The sequence below is a fragment of the Pagrus pagrus genome (assembly GCF_965226575.1).
Source record: "Pagrus pagrus genome assembly, chromosome: 13".
Taxonomy (NCBI): domain Eukaryota; kingdom Metazoa; phylum Chordata; class Actinopteri; order Spariformes; family Sparidae; genus Pagrus; species Pagrus pagrus.
In genome coordinates this window covers 10,841,453-10,860,946 of record NC_140197.1, presented here as the reverse complement: position 1 = coordinate 10,860,946, position 19,494 = coordinate 10,841,453, and the positions used below count along the sequence as shown (strand labels likewise).

At 43.0% G+C, this 19,494-nt stretch overlaps 3 protein-coding genes across 6 annotated transcripts in view; 1 reads left to right on the top strand and 2 right to left on the bottom strand.

Annotated features, from left to right (window-relative positions):
- LOC311268591 (RNA binding protein fox-1 homolog 2-like) overlaps window positions 1–4,075 on the top strand; it is a 50,051-nt gene extending 45,976 nt beyond the window's left edge. For all 3 annotated transcript variants that reach the window (XM_084372299.1, XM_084372298.1, XM_084372300.1), the window contains 2 exons: window positions 97–172; window positions 515–4,075. In XM_084372299.1, the coding sequence (XP_084228425.1) occupies window positions 97–172; window positions 515–559 (121 nt within the window). In that variant the 3' untranslated portion in view covers window positions 560–4,075. The remainder of the gene's footprint in view (window positions 1–96; window positions 173–514) is intronic.
- Window positions 4,076–5,448: 1,373 nt separating this feature from the next.
- Window positions 5,449–10,744, bottom strand: LOC311267664 (retinoic acid-induced protein 3). 2 transcript variants are annotated; one of them, XM_084370858.1, is made up of 4 exons: window positions 10,502–10,744; window positions 8,518–9,710; window positions 6,404–6,459; window positions 5,449–6,249 (listed from the first exon to the last, which is right to left on the bottom strand). In XM_084370858.1, exons 2-4 carry the CDS (start codon window positions 9,641–9,643, stop codon window positions 6,160–6,162), a joined length of 1,272 nt encoding a protein of 423 aa, XP_084226984.1. In that variant the 5' UTR covers window positions 9,644–9,710; window positions 10,502–10,744; the 3' UTR covers window positions 5,449–6,159. The 2 variants fall into 2 exon arrangements, with proteins under 2 accessions (XP_084226984.1, XP_084226985.1); XM_084370859.1 differs by lacking the exon at window positions 6,404–6,459.
- Window positions 10,745–13,491: 2,747 nt separating this feature from the next.
- On the bottom strand, window positions 13,492–15,852 carry pde6hb (phosphodiesterase 6H, cGMP-specific, cone, gamma, paralog b). The gene is made up of 3 exons (XM_084370844.1): window positions 15,798–15,852; window positions 14,450–14,607; window positions 13,492–14,356 (listed from the first exon to the last, which is right to left on the bottom strand). Exons 2-3 carry the CDS (start codon window positions 14,590–14,592, stop codon window positions 14,239–14,241), a joined length of 261 nt encoding a protein of 86 aa, XP_084226970.1. The 5' UTR covers window positions 14,593–14,607; window positions 15,798–15,852; the 3' UTR covers window positions 13,492–14,238.
- Between the last annotated feature and the right edge of the window lie 3,642 nt (window positions 15,853–19,494).

Genomic DNA, 19,494 nt, shown 5'->3' with positions numbered 1-19,494 from the left:
TTGAAACCTGCATGTAAACATCCGTGTCCTCTGTATACTTCAAAGGATACCTTTGATAAATGAGTAACTTCTTGTATGTTGTGTTTGTGTTGCTAGTTACGGCCGGGTGTACACTACAGATCCCTACCATGCTTTAACTCCAGCTGCTGCTGCTTACGGAGTCGGAGCCATGGTGAGAAAACTGACACAAACTCTACAAGACAAAACTTCTCCTTTTAAATATACGACTAACTGATGTCCTACAGTTGTTAAGATGCAGTCATGTTGGTATTGAGAGTAAAATTGAGTTCATGGTAGATGCGCAGGGTTGCTAATGTTAGCTCATCTTTGGATACACAGTGGGACTTTTCCCTGAAACAGTATGAATTAATGTCTGTACACATTTGCAGTTTTGGCTCAATGAATGTATCATTTGTGGGATTCTAGAGTAGAAATGAACTCACAACAATGATACATGGCTTTACTTCTTAATTTTCTCCACCCAGTGACCGCGTGTCCCTTCTGTCTCTTTCAGGCCAGCTTATACCGGGCGGGATACAGCAGGTTCGCTCCTTACTAAAAACCACAAATCACACCCAAGGAATTTCACATCGCTCCAAAACCCTTTTTCAAGCTCTTTGTTTGGCAGCAGCTCCCCTCCATTTTTCTGCAGGCGGACTATAGTGACAACTCATGTGTTTTGTTTCTCCTCTTTTTTTCTTTTTTTCTCATTTTTGTGGCGAGAGAGGTCGTTTTGCCACATCATCAACTCGAACTCTGTTTCTGTACTCTTCTGTCTGTCGCTGAAATGGAAACAATGACAAAACTGCCACGAGTGTGTCCCACGTAAAAAGCTGGAGCCTGCTACTTTGAACTACGGGGGCACAATTTGGGACGTTTTTTTAGAAACACTACAGGAGCTGGGAGGAGAGAGACTGCTGTTCCTGTGTGAGCCTGCACACTACAAACCTTTTTTTCCCCTACAAGTCTCTGAACTTACAGTATATCCACTGCCCTATAAGACCTAATCACACCTATATACACATGCACACACACACGCACACTTACTGTTTTCTCTACATTTTCCTTTAGTGCACAGAATGATGCCACAGCATATAAAAAAAATGAATGGTACTTTTGTTTTTAAACACTACATTACAACGGAGTCGTCCCTCTGGTTTAGCATCGTGGTTTAATATTGAAAACATGAATCAAGCTCGGACTGCTCAACACAGAAGATGTAGGAATTATTCTTGGTATTTTGTTAAGCTGGAGTACTGAACGTTCAGCCAGAGGGAGGGAGCATCTGTTTGACAGAAACCACAAACTCTAAACAACACAGCATGGGAATAAGTCTCTTTTTTTGTCATTTTCCAATATTTTTCACCCTCCCCCAAGTGTAAAAGGAAACACAAGAAAACTAACGTTAAAAAAAAAAGACAACGAAAAAAGTGTGAAAACGACAAGGAAACAAAAACAAGTGACTGTTTTTTTCTGCGTTACCTCAGTTTATTCTCTCGTCTGTTTTGTTTTGAAGCTGCATAGAAAAATGTCCGTTACTTTCAGTGACAGATCCTTTCACTTCTGCACATATTCCATTTATTACTGCAGCACTAAGATGTTCAGCTCTGAGCTGACCCTGTACGCATGCCCATTTTGAGAGTTCACCTCCCCCATAAGGCTCACAGTGCTTCTTCCAAAAAAGGACTCGCTTCATTTCTCTCTGTCTCCTGAACCGTCAGACATTCCAGCTGTAGCTGCGATGCAGTGAAACAACGGGTCAGATGGACAAAGAACCCGACGAACACAACTAGATTTAGCAAAAAAAAGAAAAGAAAAAAGAAGCAGATTTGAGGCGGGAACGCCCACGTGGGAAACGAATCATCTGCCAGTCAGCCAAATGGGAATCCCTCCCGGCCAATTGAGATGTATTAACGCCTGCAGGCTTCAGGCAGGGCTGCTCTGTGCTCGAGCTCTGTGCGTGAAAATGGTGACTGATCTCAGCTCGGCAGAACTGTAGATCCTGACAGAACAGCCCAGATTAGAACACAGTCAAACGTAGAGATAGCAGTCATGTAATGAAGTAATGAGAATTGAAACGCTTTCTATTTATATTCATTGTTTTTAATGTGACAGGACGCCACACACACTGTCAGTCGGCACCATTTTGTCATTTTTAAACCCTTCATCACGCTCTCTGGGGTCGTTCACTCCAGATAGTTTTAAAATTCTCCTCACCGGTCTGTCTGAAGGCACCATGAAACGACTGGCAGCCAGAATCTTTCTAGACCGAGTCTCTGTCCTGTATGTATCACATCTCCATATACTCTCACTGTGTTCTTGTTGCTATTATTTGCCTTTTTTGGTTCCAAAGATTTTCTGAAGAAAGCACATTTTTGGTCCTGATGTATTTCTGATTTTTGTGGTTGTTTGTTTTTTTTTCCTTTTGCCTTTGTTATATATATATATTTTTTTTATATCTGGTAGGTTGAAGCTGTATTTTTCAGCACCCTAAGAAGCGGCGTCTGCAAAGAGACATTAAAAAAACGGTTGCAGCAAAGGAACACTACCATGCTCAATTAAATTCAGTCCACACACTAATTTATCGGCTTCTTTTTTTTTTTTTTTTTTTTTTTTTTTTTTTTTTTTTTTCAGTAAACATGCTGTAGACGCAGAGGTGTTTGCTGCAGACAAGGGAAATCAGAGCAGATGGGAGTCATGAGGGATAAGCAGAAAGACGGAGGGGATACAGTAGGGCCAAATTATAGGCGAGGTAAACGGAGGGAGACGTCCACACAATGTCGGCCCAGCGGAGGCCACCTTTTTTTTTTTTTGAACAATGAAACAATGTGTGGGCGGTTAGTCCAGGGAAATCGCGGCTGGTGATGGTGAAGGTGAGCAGCTGAGCCATTAATCATTAGCTGACAGGATAACAACGTCCCCTGCTGTCTTTTTAAAAAAACACTTTTCAGGGGGTACAGTGCGCTCAGGGTGGAGCGGACAGTGTGAGGAGGGGTAATGTTGTTTTGTATGATTGTGAAAACTGTGCAGTAGGTCCAATGAGTATTTCTTTGACGCGCATTACCTCTTTTAATTTTTTTTTTGTCTTATTATTCCTCACAAGTATTATCAGAAGTGTTGCTATGCATGCTTTTGTGCGAGAGGGAAGGGTCGTCAGTCAGAATCTTTTCATTTGTGCATGAATTCAAATCATAGTGCTGGAGGAGGAAGATTAAGGAGGAGGAGGAGGAGGATGGGGTGTTTACATGGCAGGAGGAGGAAAGAGTTCGGACGTTGCGTGATGCGAGGAGACAGGAGTGATGAAGGGAGATAGAAGCAAGTGGCCCCACAGTTGCTTTATGGGTCCGCTCGAATAATCTGGGTTATCTGTGCTCTGTGCCTCTGTGGTCTTCGTGGTAATCACCAGTCATATCAGATGTGTAAAGTTTAATTTGGTATGTCTGGACCCCTGTGGTTTGCTTTTATGATGACAATAGAATTAAAAAAATGACGTGATAATTTGACCTTAAGTTCTACAAAAAGAAAAGTCCACGCAGAGATGATGCTGGGGACCTGGCAGCCTCCTCCAAGACTAGTTCTGCACCTGCCCACACGAGATGCTCATTTAGTAACATTTCCACCTCATTCAGTTGGCAGAGGCTCTCGTTGAGGTGGTGCAATCATTGTCGTGCAGCTGCGGTGACCCCTGTGGGCTCACTCCTGCTCCTTTCTGTCTCTTCTAATGGGAGTAAATCTTATTTAGGAAAGCGCAGCAGAGGTGCGTGCTGGAGCCATACAGAAGCAAAAGTTCTCCTCGGCCGCTGACCCCGACTCCCTGCACTGTGCTCAAGTCAACCCAGTGGGAGTTTTTTTTGTACAGGGATTTAATAAATGAGTTTGAATCTGCATGTGGATTTTTTTTTTTTGAATGCCACATGCTCTTAAAAGCTCATTTATCCAAGTGATTTTTTTTTTTTTCAATAAGTGACATGTATTTTCTCACAATGTTTTATTTTGCCATCCTTGTGTCTGCCTTCTGTTTATTCTCTTCATTATTATTGAATGTATATAATAAATAAACTGTTTGGTTTTTAAATTGGTCTTTGAATGCTCATTCCTCACCGACGCACTCGTACATACAGTAAAGTCAGAGCACACTACGCTTCCATTCTGGCATTTCCTTCCCACGATTGTCTAAAGCTTATCATTTCTTTCCACTGTTCGGCTGGAACAAGTTTATCCAATCAGGAGAGAGGCTGCCCTTAAATAGTATAAAAGCCGGCAACCGGGAGGAGATAAAGGAGAACTTTCTGATTAAAGGTGCACTATGTAGTTTTGGAGAAATACATTTTAATCGGAAGAGAAAGCTCTTTATTGACTGATTTCTTTAAAAAAAAAAAAATGTTTTAATGCCTAAACAAACAAAATAAACTGACCTTTTCACTGTGGTTATATGTGGCGGACCCTGCCACCTTTCTAACTCCAAACAGTGTTCTGGGGACCTTATTTTCCTCTGAAAACAGCTTGTTTATTCAGTTTTGGAAAAAAAATAATATTTTGTATTATTACCTCATTATTATTGGAATATTAACTTTTAAACAATTAACGATTGCAACAAAGAATCACTTCTCAGCTGGTGCACAAACTTTCCCCTCTCAGTAAGCCGCTGTGAGCCTGATGATTGATGGAGGCAACATGATTAATACTGCTTGGCTGGGTCGCGTTGACCACATCTACTGTGCGATAAGCTCTTCTGCCACCTCCAACTTTCTCATCGTTGCCAAGGGGGAACAATCTGGAACAATCTTTAATTGCATCCGCGCTTAATGGCCGTAAATGGGTTGGATGTGGCGGGAAAGCTCATATCCCTGCTAATTGCTCTAATGCACAAGAGGCCAATTGCCAATTTGATGGCATGCTCTCTCTGAGTAATTGAAGTCGGGCTAATTGGAAGAATAGATTGAAGGCCGTCTGATAAGAGGGGTTGTGTGTGAAGATGGCATCTATTGAAGTGAGGAATTGACCTTTTGTGGACGGCAGAGTCACTGCAGGATATTGACTGAGTCTTAAACTACAGACGCCCGTTGTTGTTAAACACTGTCACTTATTCTGTGTGTGTAAATGATAAAATGACAACTGTAACATCATAGTCATATCCTAGATTATATGCTATTATACTGCTGCTAAAACATCCTTCCTTGAGTGAGGTAGTAGCTTCTGACTGGTTTTGTCTCATCCGGTCTGGCTGGCTATGCCTCGACACTGCCCCCTGGTGGTCGGACTGTGGTACTGCTCGCTGCGTGGTTAAACCTCTGGTTTGCAGGAGGTGGCTGGAGACATGGCTCTGAATCAGGTTGAGAGAGTTATTGGCCTTTGGTGTGCCATCTGTGCACAATGTGAGTGCGAGATACAAAAGTTCAGCCTTGAGAATAAGACAAACGAATCTGGACTTTATCAGATGAAGTTTTTATTGAGAATTTATGAGAATATGCATCGCAGGAAAGATTTGTTTATCTGTCTACGCACACAGAACACATCCCTTGGTTTTGGCGCCGCATCACCGACAGAACTGTAGTGTAACTTTGAATATGAAGATGTTAATCAGTGATGGCACGAGCCTCCCACAGTGCAGACATGTCTCCTGTCCTACCCTCTTCTTGTCTCGTCTCATCTCATCTAATCTCCCCCTTCCTCTCCTCTCCCTGTTATCCCTCCTCTCCGCCGCTCGCAGATGCCTCTGCTCTGCTCAGCAGTTTGGCACCTTCAGAGTGACAGTTTCACGCCTCCTCTATCACCTCAGGGCTATTATATACCATCTCAGAGTTGCACACAACGTGCACGCACACACACACTACCATAGAGACTTCCACTCAGCATTTGTGATGTGGATTTCCCTCCCAGAAGAAAGCCCGACTATCTGAACCCATCCAGCCTCGATCATGATGAAACTCGAGCGGATGAGTCATACCGCTGGGTCTTTTTTTCTTCTTTTTGGGATGGAGGATTTGACGTCTTCGTGGCAGATTTTGAAATAACATTTCTTATAAAACTAAATGAATATATTTACATTTGCGCAAAAAAACAATTAAACAGAAAGACACATTTTTGTGCCAAGTACAGATTAGTGCGGTTGGGTCACCTTCGGCTTTGGTTTTGGCGTATATGTGCGTGTGTGTGATTTTAATCATTGCCGTAATATTCATCATAAGGTTCTCTGTAGTTGGTGGTCTGAGGGCGAGGGATGGAGAAGTCTTTGTCAGGGTCGATTTCCTGAAACACACAGAAACATGTAATCACACATTGATCATGATAAACTGTGCCGTACAACTTATGCCATAATCGCCCCGGGTGCTGAAAGGTCACAGTGCTTAACTGCAGAGTATGTGGAATCAGATTGTTAATCCTAATGGTTTATATTACTCACTGTCATGGAGAATTCAGACTCGTAGGGTGATCGCAGCGATTGCTCCGCTCTCCTGCCTTCAGGGAGACACATCATACAGTTAGCTAATTATTGCTTCATGTTATACTGTTCATCACAGCGAGCGCTGAGCTGACTGATGCTGGAATTAGTTTTGTAATGTTGGATACCAGCTCCATGCTCTTTCTAATTTCCTGGCGGGACTTAGTTTGTAGTGTCAGATAGCATTTAGCCACTACATTTTAGGTGTAGTATTAGTACAGGAGGTGGACAAAAACTACCTCTACTTAAAGGTAGTAGTCACATGTTTCCCTTATAAATGAATAGTTGGGATTCGTTAGCAGTAAAACACACTTACTCAGTTTCATACACTCAGAGGTTTTGCTGCTTTAGCCTTACTTTACTTACCTTAATCTGGTATGACCGTTAGCTTATGGCGGCTAATGTTAGCTAACGCTAGCAAACTTTTGATAGAAATTGCTGACAGAAGAGTCAGTTTGTGAGCTTTTTTTGCCTGTTCTCTTGTGCCACTGTGATTTACTATAATTCTGCAATTGTTAGTGGTAACTATGCCTGTTATTTAGTGTCATTAAGTAGAAATGTGCTTCAAGATGAGCTAACGTACATATCAGGTAACAATTCAGTTGGTCCGTCGTATATCGCTCATGATGAGGTCTAGTTTGTAGTGTCAGATTGGATTGATACATTATAGCCTTATTATTTGTACAGGAGGTGGACAAAAACTACTTACAAATGAAAAGTTGGGATTCATAAGCAGTAAATCAACACCAGGGCTCAGTTTGATACACTCATATTGCTTATGGTGGCTAATGTTAGCTAGCGTTAGCAAACTTTTGACAAAAATTGAGATGTAGGCCTAAATGACAGTAGAGTCAATTTGCTTGTTCGCTTTTCTGACTGCAATTCTGTAATTGTTACTTGTGACCACATTGCTTTTTCATATAGTCTCACTTGGTGGAAAAATCACCCTCTTGTCAGGTTACAGTTCAGTTTGTCCATCATAGGCTATTCTGATGATCACTAGTGACCACTATTCCTCTTTATCAGTACAGATTGTCTGTTTTTAGCATTTGTTGTTATAATTTTCCACATTGTTCTTCATTTATTTTTGAATATTACATTTTATCAGTGTACCTGAAGACATTTTCATCATTCAAAGTGCTGCTTCCCACGCCACAACTTTATAAAGCTATCATTATGGTGGTATTCATAATTGATATGATCAAGTGACTTTTCCATTAGTGTAACTATTGCTTTGAGATGAATTGATGTTTAGATGTGTAATCGGTCGATGAATCAATCAGTCGCAACATTAAAAAGACTTACAGGTGGAGTGAAAATAATTGATCAGTGGTGAGTTGGGAAACCTTGGGTCCTGGCTTTCATGTGGAAGCCAATTTGATACACACCACCGACTCACACACTGTTGCAGACGGCAGCAGCACACTCTGATTGCAGTGGCCCCTCAAGCAGGACAGTTCACCCTGCCAAATAACTGCTCAGAAATTGCTCGAGGAATGTGACTAAGAGCTCAAGATGCTGACCTGGCCTCCAACAGCTACTATCCTTGGAGGCCCCACCACAGATCGGACTCTGCTTTGACCTTTCAAGGCATGGACACAGGACCTCAGGGTGGATCCTTTGAGTCCTGTGGGTTGTGAGGTGGGGCCTCCATGGTTCATACTTATTCCGGCGCATCCCACTGATGCTCGATCATATTGGGATTGGGAATTTGGAGGCCAGGTTGACACCTTGAGGTTTTTGTCACATTCCTTAGTTCCTTAAATGTTGCAGCTGATCCATGTATTTTGACTGCTTAATCAATTCATTTTTGAGGTAAAAAGTGCTGAATATGCACTAGTTCTGTCTGCCCAAATGTAAATATTTAATGGCTCTGGTTTACTTTGAAATTGTAATGGGTATATTTCCCTATTTTCTATCTATTTTATATTAGATTAATTGGGGAAATAATGAGCAGATGAATTAATATTGAAAATGATTGTTAGTTGCAGCCCTTGTCCTTGTCTGTCTTTGCCCTAAAGCATAATTAACAAGCTTTCAATTAGCACTTTTGGCTAATGAGGACATTTTCTCACCTCTCTTGTTCTCACCCTCCGACTCATAGCTTCCGTTTTCTTTCCCTTCCTTCGGACTGTTCAGTCCTGGGATATCAGCACTGGGGCTGGTCCAGCCTGCAAAGCTCAGAGGGATGTCCTTGGACTTGGCCTCCCCCCTGCAGAGGAAGGCGACCTGGGACAGCCCATGCCCCATCAGTAGCACCCAGCCATTTGCCACCAAGGCGATGCTAAGCACTGGGTCATCCCATTGCGGTCGATGGTCCAACTCAGGGTTTCCCCTGGTCAACATAGCGATCCACACCACCCAGATGGAGGCGGAGAGCAGCAGTGTGAGGCAGAGCAGCGTGGCCTGCATCCTCCCGTGCTGGCGGGCGGCCCCTGAGTAGCTGTAGCTATATGTGAAGCAGGAGCGGCACAGGAAGTGCAGGGACAGGATCAAGCTGATAGCCAGGATGCACAGCACGTAGATCTGCAGCATGACAAATTCCTCCTGGCTGTACTCGCAGTATTTCTTGTCCCGCACCAACACGAGGATCAGCCACTGGGTTGCGATGATAACCTGCACGGTGAAGAGCCCCAGGGCCAGGGCGGGCTCCCCCCAGCCCCGGGCTGCTGCAAAGCCTAGCAGAGCGAGGCAGCGAGCAAGCAGGCAGGAGAAGGCCAGGGAGAAGAGCACGCCGAAGAGGAAGAGCCTGGTGGGGCATGTCTGATCGGTGAGACGGATGATGAAGGAGAAGGTGATGGCGAAAATCCCAGCTGTGGCCACCAAAAACATGGACATGGAGGCCACTGTGCCTCCGATGCTGCTGCGCTGCTTGGACGCAATACAGATCCACAAGGACCAGAGCAATAGGGCTAACAGGAGACCCATGCTGAACAGGAAGCCTGAAGAGGCCAGGGTCTCCAGGACAATACCCCACGCTGCCCGACGGTCACACAGGAACCTGTAGATGGGGTTCAGTCTTTTGTTGCAGCCTGGCACGCCCTTCAAGGAAGTCCCATTTGAGGAAGTGGTTGGGGTGTTGGTTGCGGTATTGTTTGAGCTGCTGTTGGTCGACTGGCATAGACAGGTGAGAGGGACATAGAGGAAGAGGAGGAGGGGGAAAAGGGATTTGTGTTTGTCGGATAAAAGGACCATATTCATTTCAGTGATCCACCTGGGGATTCAGTCCTTCCTTCTAAGAGTCCTTTGATATCGAAGGTCTTTTCTCCTGAAACGAAAAGCACATGTCAGCACAAAATACTTCACATGCACCTTTGACGGCAACACCATCAAGCGGCAGCACAAGTTTTCCCCCGAAATACTTTCTCAATGTATTGACTGGCAGCGCAGAACAAGCAGGATGAAATGGAAGACAGGAGAAGACAGAGGTCACGGCGTGAAAGAAAGAAAAATGGGAGAGCGGTTTGACAGCGAGAGTGAAGAGAGCAGGAGGAGGGAGTGTGTAAACATGCCAGAACAAGGCAGAGGAGTGTGTTAGCAGGGCTGAGAACGGAGGAGAAAACAACTGTAACATGAAGGTGAGGTCTGAACAGAATAGCAAACGTGAAATGGAAGCGTTCTGCCGCCACAGCCCAACAGGGACACACTCATTGGGTTTATATGCAGCACAGACTGGAGGAGAGAGATATTCACTCCTGATAGATGAGTAGCACTTCCTCCAGCCCATAACAGAGCCTTTGTTATGGCTTCAGATTCAAATATGACCTTTAGTAGGCTTATCGCCTGCTTAATGTGACCCAGGCCCTCAATTTTGCCCTAACGCCAGCCTTCATTTGTATAATGGACCAGCAGATCATACAGTGGAGGTAAAGATTTATTTCCTTCTTAATGGTAGACAAAACTGACAACAGAGATGGCACATTACTTCAGGTTATGTTGTTAAGTATTACAAAGATATATAGCTGTCAAGCTGAAATGTTAAAGCTAGCTCTCACAATGAAGAGCCAACTCCAGAGCTGGACCAAACCTTTGTAAAAAAAAAAAAACAGAGGAACTTACCTTTAATCCTTAAAGACTTTCCCAATTCCACATCTAACTCCCACTGCAGAAGTCTTGATTTGAAGATCGGCCAGAAGCGCAATAAAGATTGGAAAATTAGCAACTTTGGAGCCACGCACCTCCTATCCTGATGCCATATCTCTGCCGGCCCGAGGTAAACAGGACGGTGTGGGAAGCGATGGAGTCGCTGAGGTCTGAAGCCACTTGGAGAGCGAAGTGTTCTCACCTTGCATCAACTGGGATGGGCGAGAGCAGAGAAACCTGCACCCCTACTCATACCTTGCTTTCTGACCCCTCCTGTCTTGCCTTCTCTCTGCGTCCCTCCCTCAAACAAAAGGTGGGGCTCACACACCTGGAGGTGATGATACATGCAAACACACACACAGGGAGGGAGGGAGAGTTCACTCCTCCCTGTGTGTGAGTCCATTACCCATATGAATTTGCATCCCCTTTCTAGATAACGTGTGCTTTATTTGGTGTATCTGGAACAAGTCTGCAATATTGTGTCGTGTGAAAGAGACGGTGAGGAGCATGTTGTTGTAAAGGACTTTTGGTGAGAGTCTAAATGACTCATCCCAGTCTGAGCAGGATAGAGAACAGGATCAACCGTCACCTTAGTTACTGTCAAATCACAGCAAAAACATTTGGGATCGGTGAGTTAGCTGCAGGGGGGGTTGCGTCATGAATTCAGCTTTTGGCTGTTGTCTTTTACAAGCCCATACGCAGCACCTCAAATCATGCCTGTACAAGTACAAAGTTTCTAGGGTGTGTTCAGATGAACCTTAAGTCACTCTTTAACTCCAAATTCACTCCAGTGGAGTGAAACACAGAGTGACAGAGCTTTATCTTTTTAATCATCCAGCTTTATTGTTGCAGGAGCAGAATGTGTGCACATATACTGATGTTATATTTAAAGAGAATTTGAGTATATAGTATATTTAGTATAGCATTATAATACTTAAGGTTTTATGCTAACCCTACCCTACCCTAACCCTTAAGTCTGCCAGATGTGTCACTTAATGCCAGAGGAATCCAAGTATGACATCATTTATTTTAAGTAACCTCAAAGCAACCACACAATCACAGCTCCCTGTGTCGTGTCTGTCAGTGGACTCAGGGGCTGTAATGGAAAGAGTGGAAACACTTGTGCACAGAGACTCAGTGTTGATAGCAGGTCATTATTTGGAAAGAGAGACCATAGCAACACCTGGGAAAAGTTGTTGATGAAAAGTGATGTTGACAGAAGCCACGTGATCGTGTTCCTGTGGTGAACTTTAGCAGTTCAGCAGATAAAGATCTTAAATTTCCCAGCCTGTTTGTCCTGTAGCTCTTTTTAGCCACACTAGCAGCCGACTGTAGCTCTGATGTCTGTTGTCTGCCAGGCTGTTGGTCCACCAGTCTGCTCCAAACTAAAATATCTCCACAACTATAGGTTGGATTTAATTTTGTACATGCATTCATGCTCCCCAGATGATGAACCCGAATGAACTTTGGTGAACCCCTGACCTTGTATGTAGAATCACCATCTCCAAACACCCATTAGCTTACTTTGGTTCATGACCAAATGCCTGTAAAAGAACTTTCTTCCATTCCCATGAGCCTCAGCTGTGCGTGGTGTTTAAGGCTGATTAGCAAATGTTAGCATGCTAACAACATGCTACATGATCATGTTAAATGACACTAGCTGTTTTTACATCTAATTGTTCAGCGAATTTGAAGCAAACTTTTTAAATATCGCAAAAAAGAAAAAGAAGACTACGCTATCAGGCTCATTTCTAATAAACTGGTTCGTAGCAAATAAATCAGGCTACGCAAAGCGCATTTCATCAAAAAACGGCAGCATAGTCTTTGTTGTGCATGCCTCTAAAAACAGAATAGAGCACCACGAATAAAACCAGCTGTTTGCCAATAAACTTTCTTCTTCATTTATGTGAGTTGAATGGACTTATCTGGAAAAGTTGTTTACTTATCCTGTTAGGCGCATTGAATCTTGAAGGGAAAAAAAACACCTACAGCTAGCCAAAAACTTCGTTTTGCAAAATTCAGGGCGTTTTTCTGAATTTTGCCATTTTATAATGCAACTCCTCAAAATGCAGATAAAGATATGTTGATGGAAACCTGGCTAATGTTTACATGCAGGTGTAACGGCTGCTAAACATTCGAATGTTAGCATCGTCCGTGTCAGCATGTTAGCATGCTAATGTTAGCATTAGGTCAAAGCGCTGTTGTTTCTAAATATAGCGTCACAGAACTGCTAGTGAGGGTGATTGCCCTCTAAGATGCCCCTATTACAGATAAACCATGATAAATTGCCCTGTCCAGTGGAGAAGATGCAGTGAAGTGCCCTCTTCACCATAAATGTATCACAACTTTATGTGCGTTGGTCCTCCACCGCATACAGCTGGTGCCATTTTTATTTTTTTTTGGCCATTCTGAGTCCTCCACTGGCTAATATATAGTATATAATGTGTGTTCATCAGTACAAAAGGGTTATATTATTCTATGTAATGTCTAGAATATTACTGTTTGAACATCGTAAGGGATTTACTTTAGTTTGAATTGTGAGCTAGACCATTTACTTTCCTTATGAGATGAGAAAGAACACAGTTTCTTGTTATATTTGCAGAAGCGAACACCATGATTTGTTTTCCATTTCCAACAAAGAGCCTTGTGGGAGTGTGTTGATTTCAGGAAGCCTTAAAATTAGCAGTAATTATTATTAGATGTACTCAGACAGCACTATAGTTAAGACACAGAAGGAGATGTCATCAATTTGAGTTAGGAGGCTGCTGAGTTATTTTGTTTCTCATCCAAGGTCATTATTAGTGATTTCAGTTCATAATTGTTTCTTGCTTCCTTTTGTTTGGCAGCTTTTTACTTGTAGTTCATTTCAAGGCTTCCGTGCTGTTTTCAGCTCTCATTAAGTGTAACAGAAAGAAAGGAGACGGACAACAAGAGTACTTAAAATAAGCACGTTTTACTGCGGCTAACAGGACACACCAGTTCACATATTCTGTGGTATTGTGCTTTCAACACAAAACATATATATATATGCCTCTGTTTTTCTCTAGGGAGGTTCAGATAGCAGCGAGGAGAAGGAGAGATGGGACAAAAGGGAGTTCATCCTCCATGATCGTGTGAAAGTGCATCGTAGCTGTCACCACTACGTGCGTCCCTTGGTGTTAACAGTAACTTTGCGTACAAGGACAAGAAAGTACAATGCAAAAGAAAAAAGAAAAAAAAAAATGGAGGAAATACAAAAGGTAGGACGGAAGACAAGGTAAAAAGGTTCACAACTGAGAACAAAATATTTACATTTTTTTAGACAGCTAGAAGCAAATACAAGCTAGTGTTAACTAGTGTTTTGCTTGCGTCCATTGCCGTGGTCGAGGAGGGAGAGAGAGGGAGGTCCGAATGAGGAGGGAGGAGAGGTCAGGAGTGTTGAAGGTAGAAGAAGGAAAAGGAAGTGAGGTATGAGGAGTTCTTTTTCTCGTCTTCTCATTTCAAGTATATATATACATAACAGTATCATATAATAATAATATAAAAATAACAGCATCATTATGCTTTCCTTCCACTTAGTGGAGTGAAGCCTGAGGTAGATAGACGAGAGGGCATTAGGGGGTGCGCCGGCAGCCTTATCGTGGCGTGCCGAGCTGAGGTGGAGAGAAGTGAGGGCGGAGAGGATTAGACGGAGGAGAGGAGCAGGCAGGCAAGGAAGGCAGGAGGCAGCAGGTTTAGATGATGCCGTATTTGGCCAAGTCGCTGAGCTCCATGTCGCCGAAGGCCTCCCATGGGCACACCACTGTGATGTCTGTGCCAAGACCCTCCATGCCGGGGATATCGTCACCAAAGCTGGAGAAGAGGAAGCAAAGAGGTGAGTGGTCAGGTCCTGATGTGTGATCATTTGATTGTTCTAAACATATATAAATATAAAGGGTTTTTTACCCCTTCTGCCCAGGCTTGGGGGCCTTGCTCTTGAATGTACGGGTCTGCCTCTGCTTGAACTTGGGTGGTCCCTTCTTGGGTGTGGTGGGGCCAGTGGATCCACCAGGGGCCAGGGCGCTTCCTGCAGGGGGGCTGGCGTTCATTTCTGCTGCGGACGACTGAAAGACAGAAGACAAGTGTCATCACATGAGCAATTCTTGTCTTTTGTCCTCTCCCCCCCGCCCCTCTCTGCTGCCCTCTGTTAATCCTGTTTCCATCAAGCTCTCAATGCCAATCAGTGTAGATTATGGAGATTAGTTTAAACAGCCAGATTAACTTTAATCCCACTGTGATCTGCAGACGACTAATTGCCCTTCCTGAACAGCAGCGATGCCAAGTGCAATGGGAAGCAACCACTCGTTCTTAATCTGGAATTTTAACTTCAGATGACGTTTGGTAGTTTAAGATGACTTCATTAACTATTAGAGTTCTGTCTTACTTTCGTTTAATTCTATTCACACAGGTTTCCTACTAATCTCGCGGGGCTGCATCAACTGTGTTGTCTTCTGTGTCATACCTCTTGTTCTCATCTCAGCCCTGATCTTAAGAAGAATCCTTCCTAAGCTGTACCTCTGACCCCCTGTTCTGCCATCTCCTGGCACTACTAATCCTGTTAGGGAAATCTGACAAAGGTGGAAAACACCCTGGTTTTGGTAAGTTGTGTAACTCACACATGTGCGGCGGCTGCAGCATCGGCAGCAGCAGATCTAAACTGCATGCAGAGGGTCTATCTGTCTGTTCTCATGAGAGGCTGACCGACTTGTTATCAGCCATCTGTTGCTGTGACTGTTGCCTCTGAGGTCAATCCTCTTTACACACACCTGTTCTCTCCTTTAAGTCTCGGCTCTTTAGGAATCATTCTTTCTTTTGTTGCTATTGCATTTCTCATCTTGACTATACATCTATACTTCAAACCACAATTTGTTATTCTTGATCCACGTTTTAACCATTTAAATTGCAACATCTACCAACTTTGCGAGCACAGAATAAGTAGAAATGTCACAGTTAACAATCATTCATCTTTTCTTCCTCCTCACAGATCTCTTGCTCTTGTCATTCATTCATTCATTCATTCAAGCTGTTCCTTGTATAAGTTTAAAGTTTTAGCTCTCAGTGCACACATGCATATCTACATGAAAGCCATCCTTAACATAAAAGTCTAAGTCATCCTTTTCTCTTTACTAGTTCAATGCAAACATGGCTCATTTTATCCAAAACCAGTCCACCAGGAGATACTACTAATATACACAACCATGGAAACTCTGTAAAAGTACTAGCACTAGACTGTAGAGTTTGAGTGAGTTCTCACCTGTTGTCACAGGTATCCCAAGAGGCCACTGCAGATCTCTTCTTAGAGCTGCTTCTGTCTTCTTCTTGAGTTTGTGCAGAATGTCGTCTGTGCTGTGCTTTTATACCTCCATCTCTAATCCCCACATCCTCCTCTTACCAGACACGTGGTCACTGGAAAAGGTCAGCTAAACTTTTCCACCAAACCAGCACCTCCTCCTCTTCCTCCTCCTCCCCTACCTGATTCCAATTGTCCTTGTTCCCATCAACAACCCCCCCTCCACCTACTGTGGCAGGGAGGCCGTTTATCCTACTGGGTAGACGGTGTCAAAGATCAATCTAGAAGGATTTGATCAGGCTTATCCCTCTAAACCTCAGCACGCCTGTATTTAGCCTTCGAGGAGACGACCTGCCGGTCGTGCTTCAGGTCCATGTGAGATGCTGTTTTCACATGTTGCTCACTGTTGACCCTGTGGAGCCACCAGGGAACAATGTGCAGAGGATCTGATTGTGTAGATTAAATCTCTTGAGGAACAACATTACATTTGTAATATGAAAATAAATGTAGTTTCTTGTGACTTTGAATTTGATAAAAATAAAAACAAAAACTCCACACAAGTTGCATCTTCGTCCTATAATAGAAGTTGGATGTTTGGACTATGTAGTTAGAGGACATTTAGAGAACTTAATACTTTAAAAGTTTTGATAAATCACTGCCTTAAAATGTTGTGGTTTGCATTGTAGCCATGCTGCTGGCATCTCTAAATGTTAAAATGTTATGAGTTTTACACCAAAAAGTACAGATGAACCTGTTGTACCTTCAACTACTCAAGGCGTGTCAAACGGCTTGTTTTTGCATTCACTTTCACCTCTGAGTGCACCTTATTGCCAAAGTGATTCCTCCAAATCAGAGTTAATTACGGGCCTATTTGTGTCTGGCCTTCACAGCACGGGGCTGGCACCCGCACTGCGAGAGTGCTGCAGCGGATGCGTGAGGCCCTGTGGTACTGTAATTAAACTGATAACGAAGAGCATATTCAAACAGCCTGACCTGTTGGTCCCGACAATGTTTTACTTTCCACTGAGGGAGGAAACAATAGCAGGTCCAGTGAACTTTGACTTCATGTCTGAGATAGTTCTCATAGACCAGTATTGTTTATCTCATCACAAGGAACAAAAGAGGTGGACTGACAAGGGTAGGATTCAGGACTTAAAACTGTTATTTTTATCGTTTGATTGACATTTAAAAGGATAGTTAAAAGATCAGAGTGCTCCATCGACACTGGTCTAAAATCGATGTTACCTCCGCAGGGAAAATGCTGATCTAATGGGAGGATCCCAGATTAGCCTGTCTGGAAGCAGGACAAATGCTGAGAAAGAGCCATGACACAACCACAGAGCGCTCATGGGAAGTTGTGTAAACACACATTCTTGTCTAAATACTTCAAATTATCCAAAAATCCATCTATTGAAACTTGACATTTAAAGACTTGAGTACCTACTCGCACAGACACAGGGAAAACGTAAACTCCACACAGAAGGCCTCAGTCGCCTCTCCCCTGATCAGTTATCTGATTTATATTGTTTGACTGATGGTGCTTGCATTATATCCTGTCCTCCTATTTTAGATAGTTACAAAGGGCCGAAGTCCCATCCATTACAATGTGCCCCATGGACCTTATTTCTAAAAGAATTTGCAGAGTAGTCAATAGCAAGAGACAAATACACTATTTGATCTCATGTCAAATGCCAATTTAAAAGATAATGTTGCAAGTCAAGAAATGGCATTCAATCCAGTTGTTTAAATATCTCACTATAATTCACAAATGTCTACCTGCTGGTGGCGCTAGAGGAAAAGTCAAAACATCAACAAGGTCTTTTAGGATTCATCCTCCGGGGAGCATGAATGTCTGTACAGAACTTCATGGCAATCCAACCAGTAAATGTTGAACCAACCGACCGATACTGCTGTCAATATAGCCACTATGCTAAAAACTAAATTAGCAGCTTGTTCAGCAAAACCTGTCTGAGATGCTCTCCAAACAGTGGAGGCATAATGCTCATAATTACATCTCTAATGGCTGTAATTATTATTCCCAATTTTTTAAATATCCATCCAGTCTGTAGCGTGTACAGTCATATATTCTCTCCAACTGATTAATAAAAGTGAGAATGGAATCAAGGGTTAAGACTTGATTATTTGCTGTTTCATGTAATGGTTTACAATCGGGGTCAACGACTGCTGCACTTTGATCCGCTGAGGTTATAAGGGCAGCCTGTGCAGCCAACATGGGCACCTGATCATATAAAGGAGGACAGGACAATGGCTTAACCTCTTTAACAGTATGTAGGCTGGAGATAGGAAGGAGCTGGCCTCTTTAATAAAGCAGCCATCAGTATGGGTCAGCATAGGCTGGCAGCCACAGTGAGTGCCAGACCTGTGTGATTAAGGTCATCACATCACTGATCTGCTAATGCTGAGCAGTGTGCGGAAAATGATTACACCTCTCATTTGGCTTTTTACACATTTGGAGGAACGGTGACAGACAATGCAGACTGACGCTGGGTCCAATCATGAATATGGCGGAGACTCGCTCCATTTGGAAAGCGTGATGAGATGACTTTTGTTGTGAATTGGCGCTATAGAAATACAGATTGATTTATATGTATGTTGTACTATTGTAATACGATGAACTGGACTAACCTGTACAGCATTACATTGCACTGCTAACATCTCTGTTGTAGGTCAATATGTTAATCCAAAATTGTCAACGCTGCAACCTTCCACTGTCTGCGTACAGCACGCTAATACTCAGGTTAATTAGATTAACAAAGGGCCTGGAAAAGTAGCACTGGGGCAGCAATTTGACGCAAGCAGCACCGTACAGTATATAAGTATATATATTTACAGTATACGTTTTCAACTTCACAGGCAGCATTTTACAGTCAGATTTCTGTAAACATTCAGACTTCAACTGACAACTCTTCTTTCATGCAGCTCATGAATTCCTGCGTGTGTCCAGAGGAAACCAGACTCTTTTTACGTCCGAGCTCCCCCAGCCTGAGAACCGCCATATACAGTGCAGGCATACACTACATATGACATGTGGGATGTATGGAGGTTTGCTTCCCACCCTGCAAAAAGCTCAAAGAGACCATGATCGACTATTCTCGGCATGTGAACACACCATTTTTTTGGTTTTCAATCAAAAAGGGTCTAGACAGGTCTGGACCACAGTCTCTGGTGTCACTTTGGACTCCAAATGTCCAAGACATATTTATATGTTTAAGTTCTAAAGCCAAATATAGGAAAACGTGACCATGAGGACAAACAGTTTGACGTATTTATTTTAAGGTAGTATTAGGGTGCGCCAAATTCATTAACGCTCACTCAGCATCCATCCATCCATCTGTTCTTTATTGTGCTTTGAATCCACTCTGGGTGAAATATAAGCTTTGTATGGCTAAATAATGCCACATCTACAGTGTGGTCTAAGCTTGTGGTTACATTAGGATACAGGAAATGGTCTTAATAAAGATAATTCTACTAAATTATGGCTGGAAAGAGAATGTATGTTTCAAACACTGCAGAAATACAGCTACAGACACAGTTTGAGCTTTGAGAAGAAATGTATTTAGCCATATTAAAGAAAATGGGATTATCATAGGACAGAAAAGAGTGACTCAAGACCTTTTATGGATGTTTTGATACTTGTTAC